General features: G+C 47.7%; 6 protein-coding genes across 6 annotated transcripts; 2 read left to right on the top strand and 4 right to left on the bottom strand.

The window, feature by feature from the left end:
* Positions 1–243: 243 nt before the first annotated feature.
* On the bottom strand, positions 244–1,676 carry N7495_008191 (endoplasmic reticulum-Golgi intermediate compartment family protein; the record flags this gene model as incomplete). The annotated part of the gene is made up of 3 exons (XM_057210842.1): positions 244–755; positions 875–1,462; positions 1,589–1,676. 3 exons carry the CDS (start codon positions 1,674–1,676, stop codon positions 244–246), a joined length of 1,188 nt encoding a protein of 395 aa, XP_057060385.1.
* A 623-nt stretch (positions 1,677–2,299) lies between these two features.
* N7495_008190 (putative protein kinase) lies at positions 2,300–6,769 on the bottom strand (the record flags this gene model as incomplete). The annotated part of the gene is made up of 3 exons (XM_057210841.1): positions 2,300–6,356; positions 6,442–6,634; positions 6,697–6,769. Coding segments are annotated over 3 exons (4,323 nt in total), but the record flags the coding sequence as incomplete, so codon positions are not given.
* A 736-nt stretch (positions 6,770–7,505) lies between these two features.
* On the top strand, positions 7,506–9,186 carry N7495_008189 (PEX28-32 family peroxisomal membrane protein; the record flags this gene model as incomplete). Its single annotated transcript, XM_057210840.1, has 3 exons — positions 7,506–7,639; positions 7,709–7,846; positions 7,902–9,186. The coding sequence occupies 3 exons, from the start codon at positions 7,506–7,508 to the stop codon at positions 9,184–9,186; spliced, it is 1,557 nt and encodes a 518-aa protein (XP_057060383.1).
* A 231-nt stretch (positions 9,187–9,417) lies between these two features.
* Positions 9,418–10,182, bottom strand: N7495_008188 (nucleolar protein 16; the record flags this gene model as incomplete). The annotated part of the gene is made up of 2 exons (XM_057210839.1): positions 9,418–9,985; positions 10,055–10,182. 2 exons carry the CDS (start codon positions 10,180–10,182, stop codon positions 9,418–9,420), a joined length of 696 nt encoding a protein of 231 aa, XP_057060382.1.
* Positions 10,183–10,417: 235 nt separating this feature from the next.
* N7495_008187 (Zn(2+) transporter YKE4) lies at positions 10,418–11,774 on the top strand (the record flags this gene model as incomplete). The annotated part of the gene is made up of 4 exons (XM_057210838.1): positions 10,418–10,522; positions 10,579–10,729; positions 10,786–11,707; positions 11,759–11,774. 4 exons carry the CDS (start codon positions 10,418–10,420, stop codon positions 11,772–11,774), a joined length of 1,194 nt encoding a protein of 397 aa, XP_057060381.1.
* Positions 11,775–12,364: 590 nt separating this feature from the next.
* Positions 12,365–13,123, bottom strand: N7495_008186 (MSF1 domain protein; the record flags this gene model as incomplete). Its single annotated transcript, XM_057210837.1, has 1 exon — positions 12,365–13,123. One exon carries the CDS (start codon positions 13,121–13,123, stop codon positions 12,365–12,367), a length of 759 nt encoding a protein of 252 aa, XP_057060380.1.
* Between the last annotated feature and the right edge of the window lie 633 nt (positions 13,124–13,756).

Here is a 13,756-nt window from a genome sequence, read left to right as displayed (position 1 = left end):
TACTTTTCTTTGGTGGAGGTGGCGCATATGCTTGTTATCTTATACCACACGACCTTGTTTCCAATATGATTTTCTTTAGTACCGTACCCAGAATTGAAATCTCTTGTTTAACCATCTCTGCGGAATGAATTCATACCTACGATTGTACAGCAGAAAATAACACCCCGGAAATACAAAATTGAAAACAAAAATACATGTAAAGAAAAGAAAGTACAATTTGTCTAAAGAAATCAAGAACTCTAATCAATCCGAATAATGCTTGCCTGTCAATACACCCTCAGAGCGTCCCCTCCTACGTCTTCCAATAAACTCAGTCGCCCAGCCTGAAATCTGATAGATCCATCCACCAGTTACAAGCACACCGGAGACAGTATTGATCAAGCGAATCAACAATGCAAGGAAGCCAGTTCGCTCCTCGCTGATCAACAGTAGAACTGGTTCGATATTGTACTTGAAGAAAATGCCCGGGACCAAGTATGGTGTCTCAGGGATCGCGCCAGATTGGCTTGTTGCCGCATACTGGTTTGTGAAGATCGTGTTCCGGCCACTGCGAGATGCCGCAGCGCCTGGCGCTCGTGTGTAGGCGTCCAATGCACCCTTACCTTTTGTGTACAAGGTTGGCACGACTGAGAGGAAGTATTGGAATTTGTAATAGTGGCTTTCACTCTCGGCGATAGTCTTGTCTAGTGGATTGAGAAGGGATGGGTAGTGGGGGCCGAAAGAAAGCTCAGTAATCATATGCGAAAAGTTGAAAGCTGGTTGCAATGCGTAGGTTAGTTGAGGTATTCGACAGATATTCGTGGTAGGCCCATGTCAGGAAATAAAATAGAGCAATGTAAAGGGAAATATAGAGGTTGGAAGGCCCAAGACATACCGCTATGATCCAAATGGGGCGACATCTCATTATAGCCATGTCCACGCGCAGTGATATGGAAATCACCCTGCACCTTGTTTCCTTCCAGACTACCATAGATACGACAAGAATCAGGAGTGTCACCCCAGCGCATGCGTGGGCCCTTGGCAAACTTCCTTCTCGCGTTATGTCGCACTTCGCCGAGAACATGGTGCACATGCGCGTCTTTCTCCTGCGCGTCCAACCGATCCTCAGCCTCATGGCTGAGGGTCTGATACTCATGTTCGCCATGAGACTCGAAGTTCCGCTTCTGCATCCATAGATTCCAGTTTGTGGGATCACGTTTCAGCATCTCGCCTGCGAGGATTCGATCACCGGCTGCATCTTGGATGTTGACTCGGAGTGTATCGCAGGGCATATTGACCACAATATCGAGATTTAGTTGGAGCTGATGTGAGACGCCTTTCTCAACGCTGAAATGGTGCTGTTCTGTTCCTTTCCACCATGTTTTGAGCTCATGAAATCCAAAGACTGTGCATATAAGTAAGATTAGAACGGTCCATTGGCCGCCGCGGTGGGAGGGTGTTGTGTAGGAAGCTTTTGTTTTAGCTGTAATTGTATGTCATGTCAGCGATTCTGTTTATTCTTGGTCGTTTGGATTGTTCAATTGGTATGGTTATTCCAATGTTGTGCTGTTGTAGCTTTGGGGCGGAAAGGGCCGTGTTGTTTACTTACGGAAGGCATCAAATGTCTTCAGTCCTGATAGACTTGACTTTTCCCCAAAGGAATCCTCGTCGAGGTCCTTATTTTCGAAGCCGTTCATGATTGCAGATCAACATGAAGGGGAGTGCGCATCCAAAGTTATTGAAGGTGGAGAAAGCGATAAGAGGATGAGGCCAAGTAGCCCGATTGCAGACCCACTTTACAGTCAAGTTTCAGGTACAAATTTAGACAGCTTCATCTACATAGACTAGAAAATCCACGTATTTCGGGGAGCAAAAAAATTAGCAATATTAGCAAACTTAGCAAATAATGCATCAATTGTAAGTCTGAATGCTCTACATCAGTAACTAACACCATGAATCCTTTAAAGGATGCAAAAATTTAGAAAATGTACAATGGCAGGACCGAAAAGGCCCTTATGAAGAAAGTCATCAAAGTAAAGCAAAGAACGAGGGGCAAGAGCATAATAGCCCCTCACAAAATCATATCAGGGCTCAAATGCAAATGCTGTCAACGAACATGACGGGTATAGGATGAACCGTGGGTTCATATGCCGACATGACAAACCACCCGACACAAGGAAGAAAAGAAATGAAGTGAAAAAAAAAGCAAGGGAAAAGAACACATGAATTATGATTACAGAGATGAGAAGCGGACATCAAAAGCATGAGAAAGGGGGGATGGGATTCCGTTACTTCGTCCTCTGTGCGGTTGGTCAGCATTTCAAGTTCCCAGATCCCAGCGCTTTTTTGTACTCACTAAGCTTGTTGCAGCCGCCGCAGTTGCGAGGTCAGGTCTACCACTGATGCTCCTTGCTGAAGCACGAGGCAGCGCAGTCGCAGATGTGGTGGAATTGTTTGACGTTCGCTTAGCAGGGCTGGATGGAGGAAGACCGCTCATAGTCGAGACGCGCTTCCCTTTGACTGGAGAATGAGTCGACATCTCGCGATGGCGAAGGAATGGTCCAGGCTTCGAAGCGGGGGGTTCGGGAAGTGGCCGCGCAGTAGAGGAAATCGTGGCGCTGCGCTTACCCGGAGAGTTCGTTGCGGTGTACATCCGGGGTCGAGAGACTAACTTGACACCGGTGATGAATTCGTGCTTCAAAGCGTCGTGCGGAGTCAATCGTCGGGCCGGATCCCAGCGAAGACAGCGGGTAATGAAATCGAGGAAAGCGTCATCGTCACATTTAAGAACTTGGCGGAGTTCCTTGGTGCTGGGGCGGCGACGTCGTCCTTTGGAGGAGACAGTCAGTCGCGGCTTACCCAAGGAATCGAAGAAAAGCTTCTTGCGCGTGCTCTTCTCAATTAAGTGTTTCTCGGGAGGTCCAAAGACTTCCATAATGCAGGCCAGCTGCTCCTGTTCATTCTCGCCAGGGAAGATCGGATAACCGGTGAATAATTCAGCCATGATACAGCCAAGACTCCACATGTCAATGGGCATGCCGTAAGACATTCCAAGAATGACTTCAGGAGAACGGTAGAATCGACTCTGAATGTAGGTATAGACCTTTTCGTTCTCAAAACAGCTCGATCCGAAGTCAATAACACGAATCTCAGAACTCATCGGATGAACAAGAAGAACGTTCTCCGGCTTCAAATCGCAGTGAATGACCTTCTTTGCATGCAATAACACAAGACTGCTGAGCATTTGCTTCGTGAAACGGCGAATGAGCTTAAGATTGAAGCCACGGAAGTCGTGTGCCTTGATAAACTCATAAAGGTTGATGCCGAGTAGTTCAGTCGAGATGCAGAGATGACCACGGAAATAAAAATTTTCCACAAACTTCACCACGCTGTAGCGACCTTCAGGATCCCAGTCCTTCAACTTGCGGAGTAGGTTGACTTCGATCAAAGCCTGCTGGTGGAATCGCTTTTTGTTCCGGATGATCTTCACTGCAACGAGAGCACCAGTCTTATGGTCAACGCATCTTACGACTTGACCGAAGCTTCCCTTGCCCAAAAGATCAACAACCTCGTAACGGTATGCAAGATGATCGCCATTCACAATGTTATAGTCACCGCGATCATCGTCGTACCCAAAGTTGGCAGCACCGGAGTGGAGATCCCCTACATGTTTCCTTGCGTTTTGGGTGCCGCAGAAGAAAACATCTCTGTAGTCAATGATTTCACCACGCTCGAAGATATTCAGATTAGCCATCTTGAGGGCAGCAGCAGGACTGACTCGATCCTTCGGCCCGGCCTTGTGACGTAGCTCGTCCAACGATTTCGCTGCCTTTTCGAAATCCTTCCGCTTGGATCCTAGTCTCCTCATCTCATCATCTGCAACCACGATATCGGCATCCACACCACTACTGTCAGTCGTCGCCCGAGAAGAGGCGGCTGGACTAGAACGAGCAGTGCTAATCATCTTCTGAACCGAAGACACATACTTTGAAGCGGAACGCTTACTTGACTGATCGCTTCCGGTGGAATCGTTAGAAGGACTGGGTTTCAGGGTAATATTTTGTTCACTGCCAGTACTTGGCTTCTGTGAGGTGGTGACTGGCAGTGTGACACTCGAGGCTGATGACTTGCGTCGAGTATTGAGATGATGGGATTTGTGACTCGGGCTGCTTGATTTTCCAAGAGACAGATTGTTCCAGGTTGCAGAAGCGGGAATCTTAGGTGGCGGCATGCCGTTGTACTTTACCGACTCCGTATCGACTTCCAATGCCTGTTTCGGCTTAGAGTTGCTCCGGATTCGTGCCACATTCAAACGATCTCGAAGAGACGTGCTAGATACGGCGGGACTCTCTGGCTCGGATGGTGTTGAGATCTGACCAAGACTTTCCGTAGAGGGTGTGAAGATAGCACTCTGCGTTTGAGGTCGCGAAGCAGCCAGTTTCTGCGGATGAGGAGCACCAGGGGAGTAGTCTCCACTGGCCGCCTGTTGACGGAGAGTATTGAACTCGGGATTCTCCTTCGCTAAGGCGTACGACGCGTATGGGGAAATATTGCCGGTACCATTAAGCGTATCGAAGGGACTGCTGTTCGCTCGCAGTGTTGCTGTGGAGTTAGAGCTCATTGCGAAATGAGAGGTACTGCTCCGTAATTGATTGGCAGAAATCCTGCCGTCGTCGTCATCGTAAGCCCAGAAATTGGCTTTGGATGCGGTCATTGGTGTACTCGGAGTCTTCGATAGAAGATGATGCGGGGTGTAGGATTTTCGTTCATTGTCCCTATCCTTCAAGGCCTCGATCTTTGCGGCCATTGGAGTTCCCAGGGGCAGAAGATTCAAAGGTGGCAGCTTGAGAGGCTGTAAACCTTTGCGACCCAGAACCGTAGAGGTTCGCGTTCGTGCCTCTGGTGTTTTGGGAGTTTGGTGAGCCAGGTCATTATTGTCATCACCTGAGGTATTTGATAGGCTGTTATGTTCCGAATCTTGAGGTTGTGCAATACTCAGAAGACTAATATCAACTGGCAAACTGGGTTTTCTTTGTACAGAAGGAAACATAGGCCCCTCAAACTCGCCCTTGGGGGACTCATATGCTTTGGGAATGGCGGGAACAGGGGGGACCTCTTCTCCTGTATTATTTGCTGATTGATCTGTGCGAGGCTTGGGTGTAGGCAATCGTGAAGATGAAAAGTTCTGTGAAAGGCGCGGCTGAAGCGAGCTTCCAGAGTTTCGCACAGAGTTGTAGCTCGTATTTGACGACAAAGAAATACCGGAGCTGTATGATTTTCGGTTAGGGTCTGGGGTTGTTCTATTGGAGGAAGGTGTGACACTCTTTCTCGGTAGAAAGGAGGGAGATTGAGTGGTTGATAAAGTTTGGACCGGCAGGGGTTCCGTCTGAGTAGGTGGAGTTTGCGGTATAGGAGGCGCGGGAGGAGCAATTGACATCCGTTTCATACGTCGCGCGTCAGTTGGGCTAATTGTACGGGCGCCCAAGCCTGTTGCATGCGGCATAACAGACATGCGCTTGGAGTTGATCCCTGCTTCCCCTTGTGTGTCTTTACTAGGTGTGCGAACGGCATCTGTTGAGGAAGATCGAGCAAGATCGGTTGTTTCAGACGTAGTTAAATAGGGACCACGCGGTTGATGTGCAGTCGGCTGGAAAGATTTTGCCTTCTGACTTCTCACTGAAAAAGGGACTTTTGATTCATCTTTATTTGTCTCCAACGGCGGAACCCGCTGAAAAGGGAGGTTGGCTGAATCTCTTGAGGTTCTTGAAGTGTTTGAATCCTTAGAACCCGGTCGAATGTCAGTACTACCGACTTTATTACGCATACTCAAACTCGCGCGCCTGGCGGACGCATTGGTGTGAGCAAACGCGCCAGAGCTGATCGACTTTCGTGAGGAACCTCGCGGAACAGCACTAGTCCCACTCGAAGGCTGCGACTGAGCGAGACTTTGACGACGCGCTCGTGTATTGGAAGATGTGACTGATAGAGGCGGGTTCGCAGGATTTTGACCTATAGAGCGTGCAACCTCACTTTTGCGGCGAGATGTTCCTCGAGTGCGATCCGAGATTTGACTTTCATAGCTGTGGTTTGTCCAAGAGCTGTTCGTTGACAACCCCGAATCTCGATTTTCAGACCCCGCCCCGCCCTTTCCAGGCAGGGGAAAGTGGTTCAAGCTGGCTTCTGTCATGATGCTATTGTGAAAGTCATCAAAGTTGATAGGCGCAAGAAAGTCCAGATTCTCCGAGGAGGGTTGAGTGGGTGCTATCTTCGCCAGGTTTCCCATGCTAGTTGATCGGAGATTATAACTTTTGGTTGACCCGTTCGCTGAGTCGATAGACGAGTTTTGCGAGTGAAGATATGTGCTGCCGATTTGTTTGCTATGCAGAGATTATGGTTAGGTTTATGGACGTCCTTGGCCGAAGCAGCAATAGGGGGGCGAAAGAGGTATTGAAGTTCACTCACTTCCAGCGCGAAGCATCCTGTGGTGGACGGGGCCCCTGAGGAGGTTGTTGACCTCGAATGGACATCCTTCTCCGATTTGATAAACTGGGAGGTTGACCATTCGAGCTCGGATGTTCGGGATTGCTTGATGTATCCAAGGTATGAAAGGTTGTAGATGCGGACTTTTGGATACGTCTGCGGGATGGAGTTTCTGCTGTTATGAAGTGTGTCAAAACATGACGTCGGTAACGAGGGACCAAAATATAGGAAGCCTACCACCAGAGCCTGAATCATCGTTTTTTGAGGGGTTCGATGAACCGTTTTGACCCCTCCCCGGAGGCTGTGAGGATCTGGTCTGCATTATTCAAAATTCTAACCGCGGCTCCAAACAGCGGAGGACAGTGTACAAATTGACCTCCTTCTGATTGTCAGAACCTGAGGACTATCGTTTATCAATCGCAATGGCATTCAGGAGAACATATGGGGATCCAAACAAGGAAATGACCTAAAGTCGCGCGACCCGTGTCTAGTAGAACAGCTACCGGTCCATATCGGAGGATCGAAAAGAGGGAATGCCGTTCAAGGTGCCAGGAAGAGAAGAAAAAAACCTAGCGAAAGATCTTTGGGTACAGAGCAACTGGAGGACTAATTTTTGGGTAGAGCAAATAAGTGTTGCTGGGGCAAGTGGGCGGTCGCAATGGATACCCAGTTCAGGATCCACTAAACAAAGCACAAAGAGGGAAAAGGACAGAGAAGAGAGAAGAGGAAAAAGAAGAAAGGAAAGTACGACGAAGATAGTGGAGGGGAAAAAAAGGAAGTAGACAAATAGCTTCCCCTGATTGAGAGAATCTGCAAGCGTTTAAACGGTAGACTCTTATCCAACCCGAAGCGTATTGATTTTGCCGATCTTGATCCATACGCGGTACAGCCCTTTCCACCCAATTTTAGGTGCAATTCCGTAATTTAACGGGTATACTGATGTCTAAATGACACCTGACATCCCGTCCTCATCTTCCCTCTCTCAACAGCCACTTGAAAACAATCATGACATATTCATGAGCTTTAAGAACATTTGAACTTACAGTATGGAAGCCCCAGAATCCCCTAGTGGTCCAGCTATGGGTCCGAAGCCGAGACGTTCAAGTCAAGGATCGCTCGATAGTACGCATTCAAGAGCATCCTTTTCAAAGGCTTTTATCCAGGATAGGCTGTTTACCAAGTAAGTCAAGTCTACAATTCATCTGTCGCCTGATTTCATGTATGGCATCGCTGACGCCACTTAACTCAGGCTTCTCCAGCAAGTCATCCCCTCAGACAACGACGAGGATGAGAGAACTACGGGGAACAAGGCCTTTGAGACAACCACTAAGAAACCACCTTTCAGTCTTCCAACAATGGCAAATAACTTCCGCCGCTTCAATGCAAGGTGAGAAAAACAATATATGATTATTCTAAACCTCTCTAAAAAAATACATATATAGAATCGGCGTGGTCTTTTTGTTCCAGCAAGATGTGGAACTCTTACTAGCCTGGAATAAGCCAACTCATACTCTCTCATTTCTCTTTATCTACTCGTTCATTTGCTTGGATCCACAACTCTTATTGATCTTGCCACTAGTGGTTATACTACTCAAGATCATGGTTCCTGCTTTTGTGACTCGTCATCCACCTCCACCAGTCACTTCTACATCTAGTACAACTCCTTATTACTCTTATGGAGGACCGGCGCTGGCGCCGGCCCAAACAATTAAACCAGCTTCTGAGACTTCTAAGGATTTCCTTCGAAACATGAGGGATCTTCAGAACGTTATGGCAGACTTCTCAGATGTTCATGATGCGACAATTTCGGCGGTGGCCCCGTTGACAAACTTTTCTGATGAGAAACTATCATCGACTCTCTTCCTAGGATGTACAGTTGCTACAGCGGTTCTATTTTTGACAGCACATCTTCTCCCTCTCAGACTAATCATGCTCGTTGGTGGAAATGCAGCCCTGCTATTAAATAACCCTAAAATTCGACTCTTCTTTCAGGACTTCATGGAGGATGTTGGTGGAATGGACCAGTCTGCAATTGATGACAGTGACGAAAACAAAGAATTCTTCGGGAAAAATGTTCCTGCTAATCCATCTGCAGTAATGTCTGCCATGGAGCAGCTGGCGGAGATCATAGTGGATAGCGATCCGGAAGAGCGAGAAGTTGAGATTTTCGAGATCCAGCACCGGGCTCCGGGGTCTTCGGAGTCTGGGTGGGAGATTTTCTTGTTTAGTCCTCAGCCATACTACCCGCTGTCCCCGTCTCGCATTGCTGGGGATCGGCCTCGTGGGTGTCGATTCTTTGACGACGTGCAACCCCCATCTGGTTGGCAGTGGAAAAGCAAAAAGTGGGAGCTTGACCTCGATTGTCGGGAGTGGGTGATGGAGCGTATGATTACTGGCGTTGGATTTGAGGTCCCAGGCGAGACCTCAGATGGCAATTCCACTGTCGATGAGATTGGAGGTTGGGTATGGGATCTTCCATCTGATCCATCACCAGAGGATGAACAGATACCTATCATGGCTTACGGTGATCTAGCAATTGATGAAAAGCCTTCGTCTTCCGCTCAACATACAACTTCCAAGGACGATTCCTCCGGTCGCGATTGGGAAGAGGCCCCTGCATCATTCGGGGTAGGAGAATGGCGGCGTCGACGGTGGGCGCGAGTTGTACAACGCATGAACCTCCCTCCATCTGGCATCGTTACATACTCGACCCTCCAGAATAACTGATCACTTACGATACCACGATACCACGCATGATACAAAGTTCTTGATAACTCTTATATGTATTTGTTCAATTCCATGCCACTCAGCTGCGCAGGCACCCGACCTGTTACGAGCGTAGCCTAGTGATACATGACTGTAGTCACTGCTCATAAATTATCATGGAAAACTTTTATAAACATTTAAACGCCTCAATCGCCGGAACCAAATGCTCAAGGAATCCCACAACTTCTCTCATCACTCCTGAGTCTTCTTCCACTTGTTAATTCTCCTCCGCAAGTCACCCTCAGTCTGCTGCATGGGGTTCAGCTTGCGGTCACGAGTCATAGCAGAATAATTCTCCCCGTGCTTCTCAATCAGCCGCAAAACCCACTCTGTCTCGCGCTGGCTCTGGAAACGAGGCTTTTTGGCCTTGGCATCGACTCCCTCCAAGTCCGCCTGGCGCTCCAACTGCTTCACAACGTCTGTCTTGGGACCAGAGGTTTCAATATCCACTTCGTTGTCGGATAGATCGTTCAGAGGGTCATTGAGCGGGTTCGCGCGTCGTCGTTTCTGACCGGCCACTTCAATCTCGTCATCATCGTGAATCACTCGTAGAATATTGCCGGCTTCGTCACGCTCGACTCGTGTTTCACCCAAGTTGATCTGAGCTGCTGCCTTGCCACTGCCCTTAATGTGCATAGAGTGCGAGTCCACAGTGAGTTCTCCTTGTCCGGGAAGTCGTTCTTTACCACCGGCCGGGGCGTTTAATTTGTGTAGCAAACCAAGCCGATTGTAGTTTTGAGTGAGGGTGAGCTTCTTGTCCCTGTTTTGCATTGTTAGCGCATCATGTCCGAGTAATACAACAAGCATTTTTCTTTTCTGGAAGGCATACCAGTTTTCGGCGATGATGGCGTTACCGAGAACATTGATCTTCTTGTTACCGTTCTTCCGGCGGCTGTACTTAGCCCGGGCCTTGGTAAGGCCAGAGCGGTTCTTTCTCTTCTGCAGGATTTTACCCATTGTTTCTTTGTTGAGTAGTTTGGATGTTGCGTGAAGATTGGAATTATCGTTATCGAAACTTTTTTTGGAGTTTGCATGATAAGGCTTGGCATGTTTGCTCCAGAGACCGAGATAACGTGGCGATAAGAACGTTGTTTGTTCCACTCTGCAGTTGTACTGCCTGAGCTGTCCTTTATACCAGGCTTTAATTCCTACAATGGCAATTATGGCATCACGGTTCCTTCCATCACACAGCATGGGCCTTGCCCTTTTTGCTGGATGCTTTTTGTTTTCTGTTCTAGCCGCTGCTAATGTGAACCCCGAAGATCTGTCTGTCAGTGAGATTGAGGAGCAACTGCAGGTATGCCTAAATAGACCTCACAGGCTCTTCTCTCGATGGCTACTAATATTTTATAGAGCTGTGCCCTTGTGGAGTCTCTGAATGAATATAAACGCGCCACCACTCCCCAGACACCTAGCTTTACTGCCAAAATATTCTCCGTTCTCTTCCCAGGGAGCCCAGCTGTTAACGCGCTCTTGGCCACGGCTTATATCTCTGGTCCTCCCAGTATGCTAGAATTTGTCGTCTAGAATTCTCCCAATCCAATCTAACCAACTTTCTAGATTTTCTCCTAGCACTATGCCCTCCCAATATCGATCCCTCGTCGCTGTCGGTCATGGTTGCCTTCGCAGTGGGTGGACTATTGGGTGACACATTGTTCCACCTGCTCCCAGAGATTTTCTTGGGTGAAAGTTCTCCAGATCATGTCAGCTTTGTAATGGTCGAACCGAACAAGAATCTCCTCCTCGGTCTCGGCATCATGGTCGGCTTCTTCACTTTTGTTGCAATGGACAAGACCCTGCGCATCGCAACAGGGGGCGAGGGTGGCCATGACCACTCGCACAGCCATGCGCACGCCGACACAGCAACCGCATCTACAACTAGTGCTACTGTCAATCAATCCACTGGTGAGCTGAAGCAGCGCAAGAGAGCTCAACCTACCCAGGAAACTCTTACCTCAACGCCAGAGAAGGAGATCAATCCTAGCGTCAAGCTGGGCGGGTACTTGAACCTCATTGCTGACTTCACTCACAACATCACTGATGGCCTGGCCCTATCTTCGTCTTTCTATGCGTCGCCTACTATCGGCGCCACTACCACTGTCGCCGTGTTCTTCCACGAAATCCCCCATGAGGTTGGTGACTTCGCTCTGCTGATCCAGTCCGGGTTTTCGAAGAGAAAGGCCATGGGTGCGCAATTTGTTACTGCAATTGGTGCGTTCCTCGGTACTCTTATTGGAATTGCTGTCCAGGAGTTCGGCGGTAATGGGACCATGGTTGAAGACGGTGCTGCTTCCGGACTCTTGGGCACAAGCCTTACCTGGGGTGATATGCTCCTTCCCTTCACTGCAGGAACATTCCTGTATGTTGGCACTGTTGCTGTCATCCCGGAGTTGCTAGAGACTGGCAAAGATAAGGGTGCCGAGATTCGACAGACTATCACCCAGTTTTTGGCTGTTGCTGTCGGAGCAGGGATCATGCTTTTGTGAGTATCTCTATATATCTTTTCAGAATATTACTAACTCTATACTATTAGGATCTCTTGGGATTGAGCCCTTTTCCTGTTGGATTCAACTCGAGTTTTCGGTTTGTGAATTTATCGCAAGAACAAAAGTACAAGTCAAGTAGACCTGAGTAGACAAAAATCAAAATTTCTTCATGGAAGCTTGCGATTAGGAATTATATCAAGACTTCGATAGGTGCCATTGAATCTATGTATGTAGCTTATTGGCACTCTTGCTCAGGCAATGTGCAGTACCTAGCTATAAATGTCTACCTCATTTTTCCTACTTGCTCCTAGACAGCATAAGCTAACCTCGGGATACGACCTGACAGAGGTAGAAGATAAATATCCGAAGTGATTCAACAAGTATCATACACTGCTTCAAGCAGAAAGTTGTAGTAATATACAATTTTTTTTTCCAAAACAACTTTCTGAAAAAAAAAAAATAAAAATATGAAAAAAAATAAAACAAATCCAAGGAGAGTGTCCGTCCAAAATGCACAACCCCATAACTCCACGCTGGTAAAATTTAAAAAAAAAAAAAAACAACTGCTGAGAGGTATGCAGGTTATCATGTGTTGGACATGATAATCATAAAGTGGATGTTGTCGCTTATTCGTCGTCATTGAACAATGTCGTTCAACCACGTGTACTTCCAGGGACAACCGGTCCAAATGCCTCACGATCTCGTCGCATGTTCTCCAAAACACCGACGATTCCACCCTTGCGCAGTCGCTCCAGGACCACGTTCATTCCTTCCTTGCTCTTCATGACGGCATCCCGAGTTCTGCTGACTCCAATCAGCTCAATTGAGCGCTGAATACCAGCAGTGGAAAGAGCAGAGAAAAATCCCTTCTTCGGAGCCTCTTCTTCGACCTCATTTTGACCAGGAGTTGTATCGGTCTTTTTACGGCCAAGAAGTTTACCCTGACCGAGTCGGGATCGGAAGGTCACAGTTGTGCGTACGGTGGTCTGCTCAGCTCTCTTATCCATTGAGACGCTATCAACGGCGCGCATGTCAGATTCCGATGTGTGGCCCTGGTAGCGCTGCTTTTCAACAACACTAAGAATACCGGTCCATTCCATGTTACGTGAATCGGTCTCCATCCAGCCCTCTTTAGGATCAACCACAGTAGTTTCAAGAATATAGCTCTGGCCGGAATTGTCAGAGCCACCCATTCCTTTTGGTAGCAGCTTCAAAATTCCTGATGGGATCTTTGACTTTTTAAGATGGAGCCGAATGGTATGGAGACGCTGGGTCTTCGGGTCGATATAGCGATCAATGACATCGGTTGTAAGAACATGGCGAGAGTAAGGATTCGGGTAGCGTAAGAAGTAGGCTAGAGATACGGCGGGGAAGGAGTATTCATATGTGAATTTATTTTCGAAGAACTTCATTTTGGCACATCAATGTAAAGGTAAGGGGAAGTTGGAGACTGTCGAGTGATCGGCTACTTTTTGCGAGGGCAACGCTCCGGAGGTGGGGACGGATTAATTATATTCCGGGTATCTATCAACGGCGTGGGAAGCAGTGGCGTACGGAGCAGAGTTGACTGATTGGCTTCTTTAGGTCTTTTTTTTCTTGATTATACACTGCTTCAATTTCACATAACCAGGGTCCAGTATCTTGAAATAAATCAATCAACTCGAATAAACTCAAAAATTCAAACTTGGATGATTTATGATCCCTAAATGCTACTTTCACGTGAAGTATCTCACTACCCTCACAAGTACCCAGATTGCCTGATGTGATACTTCTAGTCCAACATGAATCACAACATCCATGGATGTACTCATTGTACGATATTTGCATATGATATCAGGATTCAGGATAGTCAGGTGTCATAATTGAAATTTCAAGATCAGGAGTCTGGCCATATCCAATATTGGGCCAGGGATTGGGCCTCTAACCAGATAGTTAATTGGATGCTGTCAAGGGACTCCGGGACGCCATAGCACCCCAACTCAGCCTGACAATGATATTTCATCTTTTCTGCTAGCTACACATATGAAGCCCAAATGTGACAAGAT

Source organism: Penicillium taxi, assembly GCF_028828555.1.
Source record: "Penicillium taxi strain IBT 34144 chromosome Unknown utg000005l_segment0_segment0, whole genome shotgun sequence".
Taxonomy (NCBI): Eukaryota; Fungi; Ascomycota; class Eurotiomycetes; order Eurotiales; family Aspergillaceae; genus Penicillium; species Penicillium taxi.
The sequence above is the reverse complement of the archived record's forward strand: the minus strand, read 5'-3'. Positions and strand labels throughout refer to the sequence as shown.